Raw genomic sequence first — 16,111 nt, forward strand, 5'->3', positions numbered from 1 at the left:
ACTCTCGGTAGAAACATGTGCAACCTTTGAGTTGCTTCGACATCTTCACAAGATTGCACTTACCACTAAAGCTTCAACGTACGACTTATATCGATGTCTAGAGAAATCGACAACAAATATTGGCATCAATGTGCCCAAGTCTCGCTATCGCGCCCTCTTTCGAATGATTCTTCAATGGCGGCATTTGCAGATGCTGAAGTGGGCAGGCCGAGGACACGATGCTCGTGGGGCGGCAGGAACACTACCAGGAGAATTGATCGTGAAATGCCCCTCCTGTCCACACCCCGGTATCAACTTACCTGACAATTGGAAGGATGCTCCGGATAACCTAAGGTGAGTAGTAATTTTCCGGCTTTTTCTTCTGCAGTACTAAATATCCAAAGGTTCCTATATGCGGTCATGATATGTCTCGATGCAAATTTCCGCCTCAAAAATCAAATGGTATCGAACTACTCCCAGGATCCTGGCCTGGGCCTGGGACTTGCATATATGATCCACAGAGACAAATATGAGAAATATGTAAAAAGCAAGGCGAATGAGAAGGATGTGAGTCTATAAGTCACTTGCTCATATCTTGGTGTTAATCAAGTAATTTAGATTAGCACCTGCGTTGGATTTCAAGCACTGGCAAAGGCAAATAGCAAGTTTTCGAAGGGACTGAGATATACAGGAGTTGGTATGGGTGTATGCGGGAGGTCAGAGATGATTTTAGGGGTTGGAAATCTCCACAAGGGTGAACGGTGTGTGTAGCAAGTTTCAACATATTTCAACCTGCCTAATAGTTTCTTGATTTTAGGTATGCTAACATGGATTATATTTTCGGAGTGATTCTTCAAGCAATTGCGGTCACCGCCGTTCTCGCTAGCTATGATATTGCATGTCAATGGTTTCTTAACCTCCTAAGACGGATCCAGGAGGATTGGCCACCGGAAATCAAACCATCGTCAGCCATCCAGTTTACACCAGCAATTCCAAAACTTCACGCCTCTATGCACAAGCAGTCACACTCTAACCACGACATCTATTCCCTCAACCTCATTCCTGGTGTTGGACTATCCGATGGCGAGTGTCCGGAACGAGTTTGGGGGCCACATAATGCCCTTGGAAATGCCACCAAGACCCAAGGCCCCGGAGCGCGACAAGATACTCTAGATGACCATTTTGGATTTTGGAACTGGATGAAATACTCGTCAATGGGTACAACCCTTTTGCGACGTTATAGGCAGGCTGTTGCGGACCGAAATATGCAGTCTGAAGGGCATCGCGGTTTAACTGAATCATTAGAAAAAGAAAACAAGGAGTTGGTTGCAACATGGGAGAAAATGTGCATTGAGTGGGAGAATGACTCTTTTCCAAAGAAAACCGCAAAAAACCCGTACTACATGCCAAGTTTTAGTGAGTTCATCCTTTACATTGAAGCGACACATTGATTCTGAAACTTTTTTTCCATTAGCTCTTTCTGAGGCCCAGGTTAAAAAGCAGCTTGCTGAGAAAGATGCAGAATACATTGCTCAAGGAGGAGCATTTCCTCACGCCACGACCGCCTCAATGTTTATTGCACTCGGGCTAGAGCTTGAGGAAGCAATGTGTGTACTTTCTGCCGCTATTACCTTTCTTGATCTCACTGAAAATTGTATAGCCGTCGTGTACGTCGGCTTGCTAAGGGTGTTGGGTCTCAGTCAACAATCAGACAGTCTGGGTCTCTGACCGAGCAACGAAACTCGTTAGCAACTCGGATTCGTTCCTGGGAGCAGCTGCTACCTGTTTACATGCCGGGCATTTTACAGTACCGCACAGATTATCCGGTTACCACTCGCTCTATCAATTCCGAAGACACAATCCTTTATCTTCCTTCTTTCGTACCTGAGCCTCACCGTTCTCGCATCTGTGTCCCAGGCCTGGCTCTTATAGAGCAGGAACTCCGATTTGCACAACTCTCGGACTCGCTATCCTCCATTCGACAAATTCTTATCATCAAATCACGCATGATCGATTTCAAAAATAAGAACATTCGGGGCCAACGGGATGGGACTCGGTCGACTACAATCATTGACCGGGTACACGAAAGAGCTCGTTTTGCAGCTTCAAAGTATCGTGCTGCGCGTATCGCATATCTGGCATTAGCAGGAGAAGGTGACTGGATGGAAACATACCAGGTTTTGGAGGATAAAGATGTCCGAGGGTATCAAGACCCAAACAGGTTACGCACGCACGTGGGCAGACGGGGTATATACGAGGATGGGCATGAGCCGATTGCTGGTGGAAGAGAGGAGGTCGAGACAGAGGACGGAGTTACACTTTTGAACCAGCCAAGGAGCAGGAGGGATGGAACTGGGGAGACGCGAAGAACCCTATCTTGGATATGGTCGGTAAATATCGGTGTCCGCTCTGAAGAAGACAAAGACGATATTCTTCGTGTTGAGTGGGCGAAAAGCCGAGCCCGAATGATGCGTGCTAAAGAAGAGGTCATGCTGCTAAAAGAAGAAATGAGACGCACACTCGCCTTCTTGGAATACAGGAAACAGTGGTGGCTCAAACGTAAATCCGCATGGACAGGTGTCCGTAAGGATTTATTGGAAGGTATATCTGCATTTGCGATTTCTCAGGCAGATATACAGGACTCTTTGGCTCAACATTTTCGTGCCCTTTGGGCGACACCCTTGGTTGATGGATTTTCCCAGACGCAGGGGGATGATGTTGACGATGATGAGGCAGAAGGAGAAGAAATGGAGGAAGTGGAGATTCAGGATAATGATGAGGAGGATGTTGACGATATTGTAGAACACCCCCTGTTGTAGCTCCTGTATCTATTTGTCATCACAAAGAAGTCACCACAATTCTATTTTCAAATATGCCTGGACTCTTTAAGTCCAGGTTTAGGGTGGTAGCATTTTTCTATAAAAGGAAATAGGTGGTCTCGTTCGGTCTAGATTGGTCTAGATTGTTCGACGTCGGACTTCGCTATGTTGTCCAATCTGTTTAACTCGTTGCGCAGTTCTTCAGGTAACCGATTGTATATTTTATTCTTAGGGAACCATCGTAGAACTAGTAATCCAGATATGGATTTTACTCTGGAGAGCATTACATATGCACCTTGACCTCTTGCCGTTAATAAATCAACAATTACCCTATCAAGTGTGCGACCTTGTCCTTTATAGTCTGTGTACGCATACGCTGGTATTAGTGGGACTTGTTTCCGTGTAAAGCTGTCAAACAATTTGATATGCTTTTGGTATTTAACATCTATTGAAGTCGAAGAAGGGAAAATTGGAACAACATCTTTTTCTAGCCCGTCTACTTGTATTCCACAACCTTTGACGTGTACATACACAGCTTTGCAGTATCGACGGTATTTCTCATCCACTTCATATTTTATGTCTGTGACTATACCCTCAGTGCCATTGACTATTTTATCATCGAATGCAATGTTTTCTGTTATCATTACTTTCATTCCAATGAAAAGAGGTAGTTTTCCAAGGGCGTCGTTTGTTTTTGTTGAAGGTAGTCTCCATAATATCTGTTGGAACTCACCTGTAATCCTTTTTTTGTGTCTCTCATCTCGTGAATAGTATATATGTGGTGATATATTTGCTTTTGTTGAATGGTACTTGATTAGCTTGGCATTCAGGATGTCTCGTACGGCCTTGTTGCCTACAATGATAGGTGCATCTCTGAACAATGCTAGTGTTTTTGGATTAGAAGCCTGTTTCTGGATAAGTCTGTTATATATATAATGGTAATCTGACTGTTCATTGTCACTTTTAATATTGTTAATATTACTTCTGCAGAGGCCCAATCTTAGTCTATCAAGAAAAAGGGCATACTTTATGTCTCTTGCGTGTCTTTCGTTTTTGACTAGTTGTATCACTGTTTTTACTTGTCTCCATAGAAATGCGCCATTTAGTTGTGATGGTCCTGACACGTTCCGAGCTTCTGCAAAAGACGGGTTCTTCACCAATTCATTTGCATATAATGGCTTTTGTAGAGGGGGTTTTAGTTGTGCGCAGTCGCCCATAAATATTACATTAATTCCTCCGAATGGTTTATTGCTGTTAACGACGTCATCTCCTTTCCCTTGCCTAATTCTGATAGAGATTTCACTGAGGAATTTTGCGCTTATCATTGAGGTCTCGTCTATTATTAAAGTTTTTATGTATTTCCAAATTTGAATTAGTTTAAGTTTATTGGGTTTTGCTTGTGACTGATTTGCATGAGATACTATCAGTGAGTGTAGTGTTTGTCCTCCGATCAGCACTGCCGCTATTCCGGTCGGTGCTCCTAATAATAACTCATTCCTGCGATGCAAGCGCTCGAATAACATAATCAGACATTTTATCAAATGGGATTTACCTGTACCGCCAACGCCTGCAATATGAATCAGCAACTGTTCCTTGTTGTCGGTTATGATATGGTTACCGATGATTCGGAACGCCTTTAGCTGTTCTGGGTTATTTAAAAGTCCCATTTCTTCTGCGATGTTGTTCATGGTGTCAGTGTCTGTTATTGAATTGTAATTATGACTTAAATCATACAAATCCTGGAGTATAGCTTGCTTGGCAATAGGTGCATAGTTCCCATTGCGATATCGTTTGGGTGGCGTAGTTATGTCGTCTGTGTCGGGTTCATGTAGCATTGCACGTTTTCTTTTTGATTTCATGATGGCGCGATGGCTTGCTAACAGATCATCCACTTCATGTGATGTTAGAGTTTGTTGGTTTACTGGAACTGATTTTTGATATTCCGTGTCCACAGCAGTTTCCGTTGTATCCAGTGGGAGACACATGTCTAGAAATCTTGAAGTTTCCTCTCCTATGTTATCTATGGAGTCGTGTAAGTTTGTTGTAAAGTCTTCGTTGGGGTTTTCAATGCATTGGAAGGGATCTGGAGAGTATACATCGTTAGGGTTGAGGGTGTCTGTATTACCTTCCGTGTCTGTTAATATTATATCCTGTACTTCATCGGACACTACATCCTCGGATGTTTTTCCACGTCTGCGCTGCCTGTGTGCGTCGCGGGCCTCGCTACATTCTGTCAAAGCTTGCATGTTCTGTATGATGCGCGTGTGTTCTAGTTTCATTGATATCTCGTAGTTATGAAATGTGTCTGTCCATGTTTCTGATGGGGTCTTTAAATCTGATATATCCCTCCACGGTTTGAAGAGGAGTAACATGTCCCTTGCCCAGTCATCTTTTAGTTGATCAGACTTCAATGGATTCGGAATAGAAGGGCCTAGTATAATTGGTATACAACTTTTTCTTCTGATTGTCATATAATGGGTGAAATACTCAGGGTGCTCGTCGTTTAAGAATGATCCTAGACGTACTGCTGTTTCAATGTGTAACATTTCTTTGGTATACCGTTGTTTGATACCCCATGCTACAAAGTCATACAAACACAAATCTATGAATTTGTCGTTCGCTGGTCTTAAACAATAGTCCAGTCGTTGGTTGGACGCCGTTATGTCTCTGTCACCCATATTTAACTCAACTGACTCTTCGTTTTCTTGTTCGTTGGTATTGCTTACGTCGTCTAATGTGCTGTTGTTGGGCGTCTGATTGGATTTAGTGTGATGAGACATGCAAAACCTTCTTATACTGTGCCATTTGAGTATAGCAAATTTGTGAGATGTGTAGTGGTCGCCTCCGCCTACTAGATAGCTCATTACTTGTGGTTGTGATATTTCCTGTCTGCCCATCATACTATTAACAGCTGTTATGATGGCACCCACTGTTTGATTGTCTGATATTTCTGATTGATTTGCGGACATTTTGCTGTACGCTTTACTTACAGCATACGACAACGCGGCCATACCTGCATGAACTGGTAGAGATGCCTTTGTTATATAATCAGTAACATAGTACAAGAACGCTTTTGCTGCATCTCCTGACCCTACGAATTTAATGTCCATGTTGCACTGCAATAAGAATGATACTATATCAGTGTGTTGCGCTAATCTTGGATGGTGTCTGCGGAGTAGTATCTCTTTTGTTATTTCGTCTAATGTAGTCTTTTCCAAGGTCTGCCCATTTATACCCATTCTGCAATTATTGTCTGATTTGGATTGACCTCGTTCAAGGTATTTCCAGCACGTTGCTTGGTGCTCGTGCCATGCGTACTGATGTAAGATTCGCTCCAGGAAGAAGTCGAACTCGAGCCAAAATTGGTTTATATCGGTATAATTTTGTGGGGAAGGTGATTGTATTACACCTGGATGAGGATCACCTGTTTCAGTAGATAGTATTCGTCGGGGGTAATCGTTAGTCTGTTGTTCGGATCCTACTGAGTTTGGAAATTCACATTGAATTATAGATTCGATCCACATGAACACTCTTGTTTGATAATGTATTGATCGGGTCATTTCATCGCGTAGTTTCTGGGGAGATAAGTGCCCGTGCAACCAAATCAGCATGTGGCAATGTAATGTTCCTTTACCTTGTGCCTCGACAGTACCGTAGTACGCTGTACATTTGCCGTATAAACCATTTTCCTCGCGCCCGTATCGTAATATGACGTTAATGAAGTTGTTTATCATTAGGTCAAAAAAACGTGCACATCCTGAAGGGTTCCGTGCTGCAAAGAGTGATCTTCTCCATTTCGTCCAGTCCTCTCCTCGTTCGATACTTTCCAATGAAATATCCTCACCCGCTAACAGACGTACGATAGGGTTGTCCACGTCAGACGGGTTGATAGTGATGAATAGTGTTGGTGTTCCTTTATTATTAATCAATGCCCTGATTTGGTTACGTAGAGTTAGTTTGTAGCCATCGCTCCCGGGTACGTGTTTTGATACCAGTCTGATCGAAGACAGTAGTCTAAAAGCTTCTTTTTCTTTTGTTTCTGTTGGTTTGTAATACGGATTTTTCTCACATTCTTTGGTTAAGTGACTTAACATGTCTAAATCGATATTTAACAGTTCGTTAGCTATTTTCTTGTGTGACGATTGGGATACCAAGAAACGTAGACTCTGGGACACTAGTGCCTTCCGACATATGTTATAGAAAATAAACGCGAATTCTGGGTCTTTCGCAAACGGGCTGTCGTCTACTAAAAGAAGATGTTTGAGTTGTTCCTCCATGCTTATTTTAATCTTTCGTCCGGGATGGTAAAACCCTCCGATACCCCAAGGGTCCAGATGGGGGAATAACCATGTCAAGATCGATGGATTTTGAAAGTCAGGTACCATACTAGATCCTGTACCAGAAGCCAGGAATGGTTTCCCAGTGAGACATCTCTCCAAAGCAGTTGATTTCATAGTCAGGAATGCCTGTGGTGAGTTGTCTCCAGATGTATATCCTACATTTTCCATCAGTAATTCATTGTATAATTCGTCCTTTGAATTTTCATCCACATTTCGACATGTATAATCTGCGACGGCTGAGCTGATGGCGTCGTTATCGGTCATAGCGCCTATATGTACGGCGTGTGGTATACCCTCGTCTTTGTCGTTGTCAAACAAAAGTCTCATATTCTCTTCGCTGTACTCGGTGCTCGCAGAGTATTCTGGATTTTCGGTTAATAGAAAGTGTATTATTGTCTTTACCCTCGATCTTCGGACTAAGGTAGGTTTATATCTGTGAATGGTCTTACGGTTAGGTAGATCTTTACCGATGAATATAGCACACATTGTGTCCCTTATCGTGTCAGACGCAGGTGGTATAACATTGTTCATGCGTATCACGTCTAGCGGTGATACTAGAACGTTTCCTCTTATACCTTTCCTAGCTCGACTCAACGTATTTTCGTTGTCGTCTTTGTCTTCTGTTTGTGTGGTGTGGTTCAATCTGCACGTGATTACACTGGACCGTGCTCGCGAACATAACATCCTGTCGAAGATAGTTGAATGTTCTATCGCCGTCTTCACGGTTTCTGGTAAACTTTCAATTCCATAATACATCCAGTTACACAAAGCAAATTTAGGCATAGTGAAGGCCGCTAGTGCTTTGTCACATTTTGGACAGAGACATAGCTTGCCAATACGATCACGGTATTCCATGCCTTTATAATGCAGTATGGCCTTTCTGTAAATCTTGATATCATAAGTCTTAGGTAAAATTGAATCTGGCAAGTGTGGATTTTGTAGTAGATTCAGCTTGGTATTGTCTGGGTTTACCCATATACAATCGCGCTTGAAAAACCTCAAAGCGCATGCCGCGCATACTACATTGGACAGTCTGTCCGTAGACATTTCTTGTTTCCATTCCCGTATAATTTTTAATTTTTCATCTTTCCCGATAGGTTTAAGATGATCTTTGTCGATGGGGACCGCTTTAACTCGATTGGGTTGCTGTGATTCTGTAATCGTATCCGCGCAGTCTATACCAGGATTGTCTTGTGGTGGGTTGTTCAAATTTTCTTTGGCGACAGTTCGTCTTTCAAAATCGAAATTGCCACACCGTTCTTCGAAAATACTGAATATATGTTGACGTGGTCTTGCCATGCATTTGAAAACATATATCAAGTTACTGCATTTGCTACTGCATTGGTGTTCAAATATCTTAGCGAATAGTTTGGGTTTAGTTAAACGGGAAAATTGTATGCCATGGGAATCGGCTATGGCTTTCATGTCATTCATAGTAAAATATCTGAACCAGAACATCAGTACAGAGATACTGACAGTGAATACGAGATTTGTAGTGTCATTTATGTGTTTTATAGCGTCATCATGATAAAGCCATATTGTGGTGAACTTGTAATATTCGTTGAAACGTAACACTTTAAGTTTTTCTACATATGGACGGCTATATTCGGGTTTGTACCTGTAGATATCGATATCTGAAATTTCGTCCAACGCGTGAAATCGGAATTAATCCGTGTCAATTTAAATTCATTTAATATCAAGTTTCAAGTTTAACCAGATTTGAATTGGATACAAGGTGACGAATCGAATTTTTCATCAGCGATAATTCCCATAGGTAAAACGATTACTTACCGCGTTGCAGAGTCGACGCTTTCAACGACGATACCGTGTTTTGTGTGTTAATATAAGTGGTCTGCGTTGTGTAATTTGACAGATAGTTCTACTATAAGTTTTTGTAAGCGCTCACCATTCTTCAATATATCTGGAAATGGGTCTGTCGGGGCGTTGGTGTTGATTTTATCTGTTCTGGTCTTTTGTCTTATTTAAATAGGGTGTACTCGTTTATATAGAGTTTTGTCTGTGTATGGTATCTGGTACTGTTACTGAAATTCGTTCAATGATTCTTTAATTGGGTCCAGTCACGAACTGTTCATGTAACACCAAGTAGGCGACACTTTGTCCGCCGTGTGTTGTTATTTTGTTTGGTTGTTAGATCATATGAGTAATAGCAACTATCACGCTAACTAGTCAGCACTTTTACCCATCGTGGGAGGAAGTGTACGTGTTTATGTTTACGTGATGACGTATGCAAGTATTACTGTCACTTAGCTTGTGTTTAATTGGGTCCAGTCACGAACTGCTCACGTAACACCAAGTAAGCAACACTTTGTCCGCCGTGTGTTGTTATTTTGTTTGGTTGTCAGATCATATGAGTAATAGCAACTATCACGCTAACTAGCCAGCACTTTTACCCATCGTGGGAGGAAGTGTACGTGCTTATGTTTACGTGATGATGTATGCAAGTCTTAGCTCGTGTTGTAAGTGACGGTGTATTGCATTCTGAGTCTCTTTATGTGTAAACCGCGACGTAGATTTAAGGTCAGGTCGTCAGACAGAGTCAGTGTGCACAAGTTCACAGCTCCATTGTTATGGCGAATCTTGGTGAGCGCCTCAAATGTCGCGGTTTGTTGTGTTTGTAATGTTATGATAGAGATTCATAGGTTCTCTCCCGCTCGAATTCTTATTCTTGATGTGCAGGAGCGACTACTCGCTAAGGATTCGCGGCGTTTTGTTCTCTTTCCCATTCGGTACATTAAGGTGTTGTTGTTAATGTAACATTTTTTCCTTCGGGACTAACTTTGTTTGAATTGCCTTGGAACTGCCCTGTTCAGATTTGGAAAGCATACTTGCATGCTGTGACGACGTTATGGGAAGCACGTTGTGCTGGTTTATCACGTGACTCTAAGGATTGGACTGAGTGTCTGTCATTCCAACAACGATGCGGTGGCATCTTCTTTTTCAAACTTTCTATTGCTTCTCATGGGATACATAAGCGACTATTGGATATAATCTCCAAAGAAATTACAGTCCCAGAAGCACATTGCTATTTCAGTTTCCAGTCGGTCAAGTGGGTGTGAATTTTTTATACATGGATTTATCTCAGGATTCGATTAACAACGTTCTAACAGTGAAAACGTCCACCAGGAGGCGATGGCCAAGATTACGCACGGTCTCACAGGAATTCGAATGGACGATTGCGTCGATGAATGGGAACTCTTGCGTCCAAAGGAAAAATTTATGAATATTTGGACGAGATCTTCCGTGTATCCTTTCTCTGAGAGGTTGCTCGTTTTTATATTCATTCAAGGAATATTTGGTATTTCTCTGTCCCGGCTTCTACAATGGTTTTCTGGCAAAGATTACCTCCCAACTATGGTATCTACTTACACCCGGATCTTCAATGACAGGGAATGTCATGTAGACTTTGTCTCGCTGCTTTTTTATCATTTGAAAAGGCGTCCGTTAACCAGTTTTGTCAACGAATTCGTCGGGACCATTGTTAAAATCGAAAAAAAATTCGGCAGTGGTATGATAATGGTTTGTTTTTTAATGGTCCGTGTCTGATTAGCATGCTGAATATTATAGATTTGCTGGACCTTTCCGAGATAGACATTCCATTAGACGACCTGAATCGGTACGTGGAATGCAAAGCAGACGCCCTTCTGGTGTCTCTTGGGTACAAGCAATTGTACGGTACATGTAACAAAGTATGACATTGTTTGTCTGAATTTGGGATTCAGTTGACGAGTTTTTAGGGGATCGATGATCTTATCCCTATCGTCCCTGGGGAACTGAAAGCTGGTTTTTTTTCTCGAGGAGATGGCGCTGGCGTATATCCCCCCAACTATGGAAGACGCTATTTTAGACGGACAGTTCGGTAATCATCTCCTTGACCTTTCTTGAACATGTTATATGGTTTATTCATACTTTTTGTTGATGTAATATCTATGTACCCGCTACTGAAGGGTAAATCCTAGACACCGTGGAATAATACAACTTCCTGTTGAAATTAAACCCTTGTCATAGAGTTCTGGATGGGAAGGTGAATACTGTTTCATTCCAATTATCCGTCTGTGGTGATTTTGCGCTCTTTAGACTGTATGCCCAGTATCAATCTCGGAAAACTCCAAGCGCGTGGCAATCTATCAGTTCATATTACTGTGACTATCCACCCAACCAATGTCCACTTATTATGCTGTGACTAATGTACTCCCACCCCGCGCCCGCGCAGGCGCAGGCGGCACAGCCCAAAGCACCTGAAAACGAGCTCTTCTCGTTCGACTTCCACGCACCGTCTCTGGTGCAGAACACGGCTGTGATGGAGCAGCCGAAGAAAGACGTGAAGCAGAATATTTTGTCGTTTACATTAATCAGCGTTTGTACGCTGCCTCTGTTTTCTTGTGATTATGATAGACATTAAAATTTCATGTAGACTGTAGGTTGTACAGACTTTCTCATGCTTGGATTAGGGTATGTACCTCAATGGGTATCTTGGTATCGCTGTGCTTTTCTATACCGCTTCACTGGCGGACTCGTGTTACTCTAGGAGAAGATGGTATGTATGAAGATGTTCTACGCTTTTGGATGGACAAAGACAAAGAAGGCAACACACCCGACGCGTTGCAGGAGGTTATCGAGCATCTCATGTACCAAGGAAAGGCCTGTCCTCATCTATACTCGCTTGTTCTGAGGTTCTTGACCTCGACGCCGGAGCTGCTTAACCGACATCAAACTGGTTTGAAGGACATCCTGGAGCATATCGACGATGTGCAATTGATTCTCCTTGGGAGTCTTACAAGTTTTGAGTCGAAATGGAGTGGCGAGTGTCGGTTTAATGAAGCAATGGTTGATCAAGACGATCAAGGAAAGTAGGAGTGAAATTCAGAATGTAAGTTTCCCTTTCTATTTAATCTGTTCGTTGTTTTTCCTTTCGTAGGATCAAGCTCTCACGAAATCGTATCGTCTGGAGATCGTTGACAGGATAAAGCAATTTGCTGAATTGACAAACACAGAAGAGTCTCGGGTGTTCTATGACAAGGTGCTCCAGTTACATCGACCAGCTCGATCTTCCCAGCGTGCACTTCATGTGTAACCGTTCTTATCATCCATGGTATGTATTGTGTGTATATCTTCTTCTGCGTGTCTTCTGTACGTGTATTCCTCTAATTGCCATTCGCTTGCTCGTAGGTACATCGCGGACGGGCACTGGAAAATGTCAGTGCAATGTCAGTGCGGTCAGTGCATGTCAGTGCATACCACAGCAATGTCAGTGTAAACTGCAGTGATGTCAGTGCAGTGTCAGTGCATGTTTCAAATCATCTATAAATTGGTCAGGGTGTGTCAGTGCGTCCTGGGTTATGTTAGTGCGTTGGTTAGTTCATTGTGTGGTGGCAAAGTTTTTACTTGTTAGATTGAAAGTCGTGGGCCGTGAGAAAGTTAACTTAGGGAGGATTAAAACATACAGTCTCGGAATTTATGGGCCAGACATGGCTAAATAACAAGATATAGAAGTAGACATATATTTTCTACATTTTCAAATAACGATCCGGTGTACTAAATCAAGCATAGATGTTGGAAAATGAATGAATTATGCTGGAATCATTAGATAGACGCCTCAGAGTATCCCTGTGTATAAATGATCCAATATGCTTGTTTGACAATGATTTGGGATCATACTTGGCTGCAGGCGCAACAATGCTTTGAAATATTGGCCTTAGCTTGGGTGCGGTTTTTTAGTAGGGAGGACGTCCCTATGACACAGCTAAAAGGGAAAGGGAACTAGAAAGTCCCATCGGTGCATCCTAGTTGAGCAGGTCTTTGGGACAGCTGATGGACCAGAGGTAATTCATACCAGTCTACCTACCTACCATTGTGTTCTTCGTTTGAAATAAAAGATAACATGATTATAAGGTAAAAATAATGTCAGTGCATCGTCAGTGCACCATTACTGAAAGTCAGTTTATGTCAGTGCATGTGAGTGCACCGTCAGTGCATGTGAGTGCATCGTCAGTGCATGTAAGTGCACCGTCAGTGCATGTCAGTGCACAGTCAGTGCAAATGCTTGGCGGTCAGTGCATGTGTCAGTGCATCAACTCTTGGCAGTCAGTGTTAAAATAATTCTAGGAGGATACTAGATTTCCAGACACTTAAAATCCGGTCAAAATCCATCTAAGTAATCCTGCAATAAACATAGTTTTATTGTATAGAAGTACAGACTTCAATTTTTTCACAAATCCTAAGTGATGTCAGTGCATGTCAGTGCATAGACATTATATTGTCAGTGAATGTCAGTGCCGACGTGCACTTACATGCACTGACATGCACTGACATTTCTTGTTGCCCATCGCGGACAACGAAGTCGGTAATAACATGGAGATTTGTTTGAAGGGCGGTGGTGTTATACCAACGTCTGTCTGTCCGGAATGCGGTGAAGCTAATAGAGGAGTATTTCACATGTTGCTTGACACAAATACTGTAGATTCACGTTTCGAAGGAATCCTCAGGGACATGGGCGTCACTGATCGAGTTTTCTACTGACACAGACAGTGTATCTCATGACAAACGTGGTCTTATATTTCTGAACCTGGTGAAATGATAGTTTAAATAAATAAATGTCATATGCAATGAAGCTCATGTACTTTGTACTGAATCGCGAACGATCGCAAAGCAACCTCCATCAACTTAAATAATTCCCGTGATTGAAAGGAAGTGGGTTTTGTGGTTTTTTTTTTAATCGCCAAATTTTGGCGCGTTGGGTCGTGTCTCTGCAACCATTTACATAAACTCATACGTTTCACGGTCAAATTCGGTCCGCTGATCCTCTTTTTCCTTGTGCAGTTTCCGTGTGGCAATGTTTTGTTTCACGAACTCTTTCGTTGTTGACCCATGTATCGTTGCTTATGGTCTGCTTTTATATTGAGATAGCCTCCAGGCCTGTGTCTGTCCCGTTTGACTCTGTAAATACCCATTCTTTACTGTTTCGCTTTCCTTTAAATTTCTACGCTTGTTCTTCGTTGTATCGCTGCTATTGACCATTTTTAACAGTGACATCACTCCTAACCTATCTCTTACGTCTGCTGTGCGATTTGTCGTATTGTCGGAGGAGTTAGATGTCGACTCAGTCATTGGCGATAGTTAGTTGCCTGTTTGTGAAGTGTATAAGGTGCGTGTCTGTTTTTTTTTTTTTTTTTTTTAGTTGTATTCTAATCCTCAATACCTGATTATGTTTTTTTTTTTTTTTTTTTTTTTTTTTTTTTTTTTTTTTTTTTGCCTACAAATTGCTTAATTACATGCCTTACAAAATCCAATTTCATACCTACGAATTGCTTAATCCCATGCCTTACAACAATATTCAATAACATGCATTTTACCTCTCTGAAAAGTATGATTTGTATACTCTGCCAAACAGTCGTTGGCATTGCCGGTGTCGAACGGTGTCACCGTGAATTATAAAATAGGGGCATGTTTACTACTGACGCTAATTCCAAACAAACGGACCGCGTCGGATTTGACTGCGGGCCCCAAGCATGATTTTTTTTCCACCATTTTTTCGAGGTCGATTGTCGTTCAGTCTCAGCGACATCAATCTCAGTACCACTAATCATCGTTTACGATATTGCACGCCATAGTCACTCCAAAAGCTTCATCATCAACCCTTAGAATCCTCAGAAGGGACTTTACTCGAACCGGCAAAAGATGATCGTCACTGTACAGGAAGGCTAGCACTTGTCTACCTAGACCTACCACCTTGCAACATATCATATCATATACACGTACACCGAGGCAACATCTTCGCAGGCCATATACTACAACAGCGACCGGGCAGTACCGTCATCTTCCGACACTTCCCCACCCAACACGAATATGAACCAGAACCGGAATCAGAAATAAATCCCATAACATTCGCTGACCCTCGTCGGCCCGACCTGTTCTACTATTACACTCCCGTTCCAATGCCATTCTCACCCGTGCTCCCGGCCTTCGCACTGTCATATTTTGATACTCTTCCCTGCTAGTGCTGTTGGCGGGGAGGGCTCCGAAGCATTGATTGGGTGGCTTCCTGTACAGACGATTGTCGAAGGAGGAGTGAAGGGAGGGGCAATACATGGAGAAGGGCAGGGTTCAGCGTTGGATGATTTCATAGGGAACGGTAAGTCTTGTATTCAATTTCCTCTCTGCTTGAGCGCGTAGAAAGTGCGGCGGGTGCGGTTTATGCTGCCCTGCACCCCACCCTTTCTGTTTATCTGAAAACAAGAAAATTCTTAACTGATACTCTGATATCGATACGATGAAGCAACAGACAAATTTCTCTCGTTCCTGCACATCACCATCCAAACTGTACTTGAACAGGGACAAGACGATATTCGGAGAGATGCCGCTATTGCCCATGGGAATGGCTGGATGCATATTGGCGGTAGGTCTCTTTGCTTCCATTCCTTAAACCTATTTCAGTTCTTCGAACCGAGACCCCACTTAAATACGGGTCAAAACTCATGTTTATTTCGCCTATGTATGTGCGGTGAATAGATCAGCGGAATATTCAAGTACTGGGACACGTCGGTGATCCAGACGAAATCTTAGTGTCTGTGCTCGTGCAGGATGGAAAGGTGAATGATTCAATGATAATCTCTCTTCACGTCGCTCCCTTTAAAGCCACTTCCAATCATCCCCATATCCATGACCGTATGCTGACCCAACAATTTTTCCCTCTCCAAACACCCAGATTGTACCAGGCACATACGATGCCATGCCTTCATATCTGATATGCACCGTCGATGGTGTGTTGCAGTTCATTCTCGTGCTCGTTGGATGTCTTAGGGAAGTCTTGGTCCAGTCTTGGGCCGCTACTGCTGATGTAGACCAGGCGTATTCAGTGGGATGAGCACCTTAAACCTGGAGCCAAAAGCTGACGTGATTCGAAAATGTTGGTAACCGGACTTGAATGGCAAAGCGACGAGCGTGCCGCTGCAAATG

The 16,111-nt window shown here is 42.7% G+C and overlaps 4 protein-coding genes across 4 annotated transcripts; 2 read left to right on the forward strand and 2 right to left on the reverse strand.

The window, feature by feature from the left end:
* Positions 1 to 190: 190 nt before the first annotated feature.
* JR316_0001684 (uncharacterized protein) lies at positions 191 to 2,798 on the forward strand (the record flags this gene model as incomplete). Its single annotated transcript, XM_047887484.1, has 6 exons — positions 191 to 333; positions 384 to 546; positions 598 to 740; positions 797 to 1,395; positions 1,454 to 1,586; positions 1,640 to 2,798. The coding sequence occupies 6 exons, from the start codon at positions 191 to 193 to the stop codon at positions 2,796 to 2,798; spliced, it is 2,340 nt and encodes a 779-aa protein (XP_047752407.1).
* A 1,491-nt stretch (positions 2,799 to 4,289) lies between these two features.
* On the reverse strand, positions 4,290 to 5,908 carry JR316_0001685 (uncharacterized protein; the record flags this gene model as incomplete). The annotated part of the gene is made up of 3 exons (XM_047887485.1): positions 4,290 to 4,309; positions 4,351 to 5,551; positions 5,789 to 5,908. 3 exons carry the CDS (start codon positions 5,906 to 5,908, stop codon positions 4,290 to 4,292), a joined length of 1,341 nt encoding a protein of 446 aa, XP_047752408.1.
* A 623-nt stretch (positions 5,909 to 6,531) lies between these two features.
* Positions 6,532 to 7,624, reverse strand: JR316_0001686 (uncharacterized protein; the record flags this gene model as incomplete). Its single annotated transcript, XM_047887486.1, is given in 3 exon segments — positions 6,532 to 6,645; positions 6,659 to 7,500; positions 7,588 to 7,624. 3 exon segments carry the CDS (start codon positions 7,622 to 7,624, stop codon positions 6,532 to 6,534), a joined length of 993 nt encoding a protein of 330 aa, XP_047752409.1.
* A 2,102-nt stretch (positions 7,625 to 9,726) lies between these two features.
* JR316_0001687 (Ribonucleoside-diphosphate reductase small chain) lies at positions 9,727 to 12,010 on the forward strand (the record flags this gene model as incomplete). The annotated part of the gene is made up of 8 exons (XM_047887487.1): positions 9,727 to 9,739; positions 9,789 to 9,895; positions 9,970 to 10,205; positions 10,267 to 10,664; positions 10,724 to 10,772; positions 11,165 to 11,180; positions 11,370 to 11,517; positions 11,571 to 12,010. The coding sequence occupies 8 exons, from the start codon at positions 9,727 to 9,729 to the stop codon at positions 12,008 to 12,010; spliced, it is 1,407 nt and encodes a 468-aa protein (XP_047752410.1).
* Positions 12,011 to 16,111: the final 4,101 nt, after the last annotated feature.

The sequence above is a fragment of the Psilocybe cubensis genome, chromosome 2 (assembly GCF_017499595.1).
Source record: "Psilocybe cubensis strain MGC-MH-2018 chromosome 2, whole genome shotgun sequence".
Taxonomy (NCBI): Eukaryota; Fungi; Basidiomycota; class Agaricomycetes; order Agaricales; family Agrocybaceae; genus Psilocybe; species Psilocybe cubensis.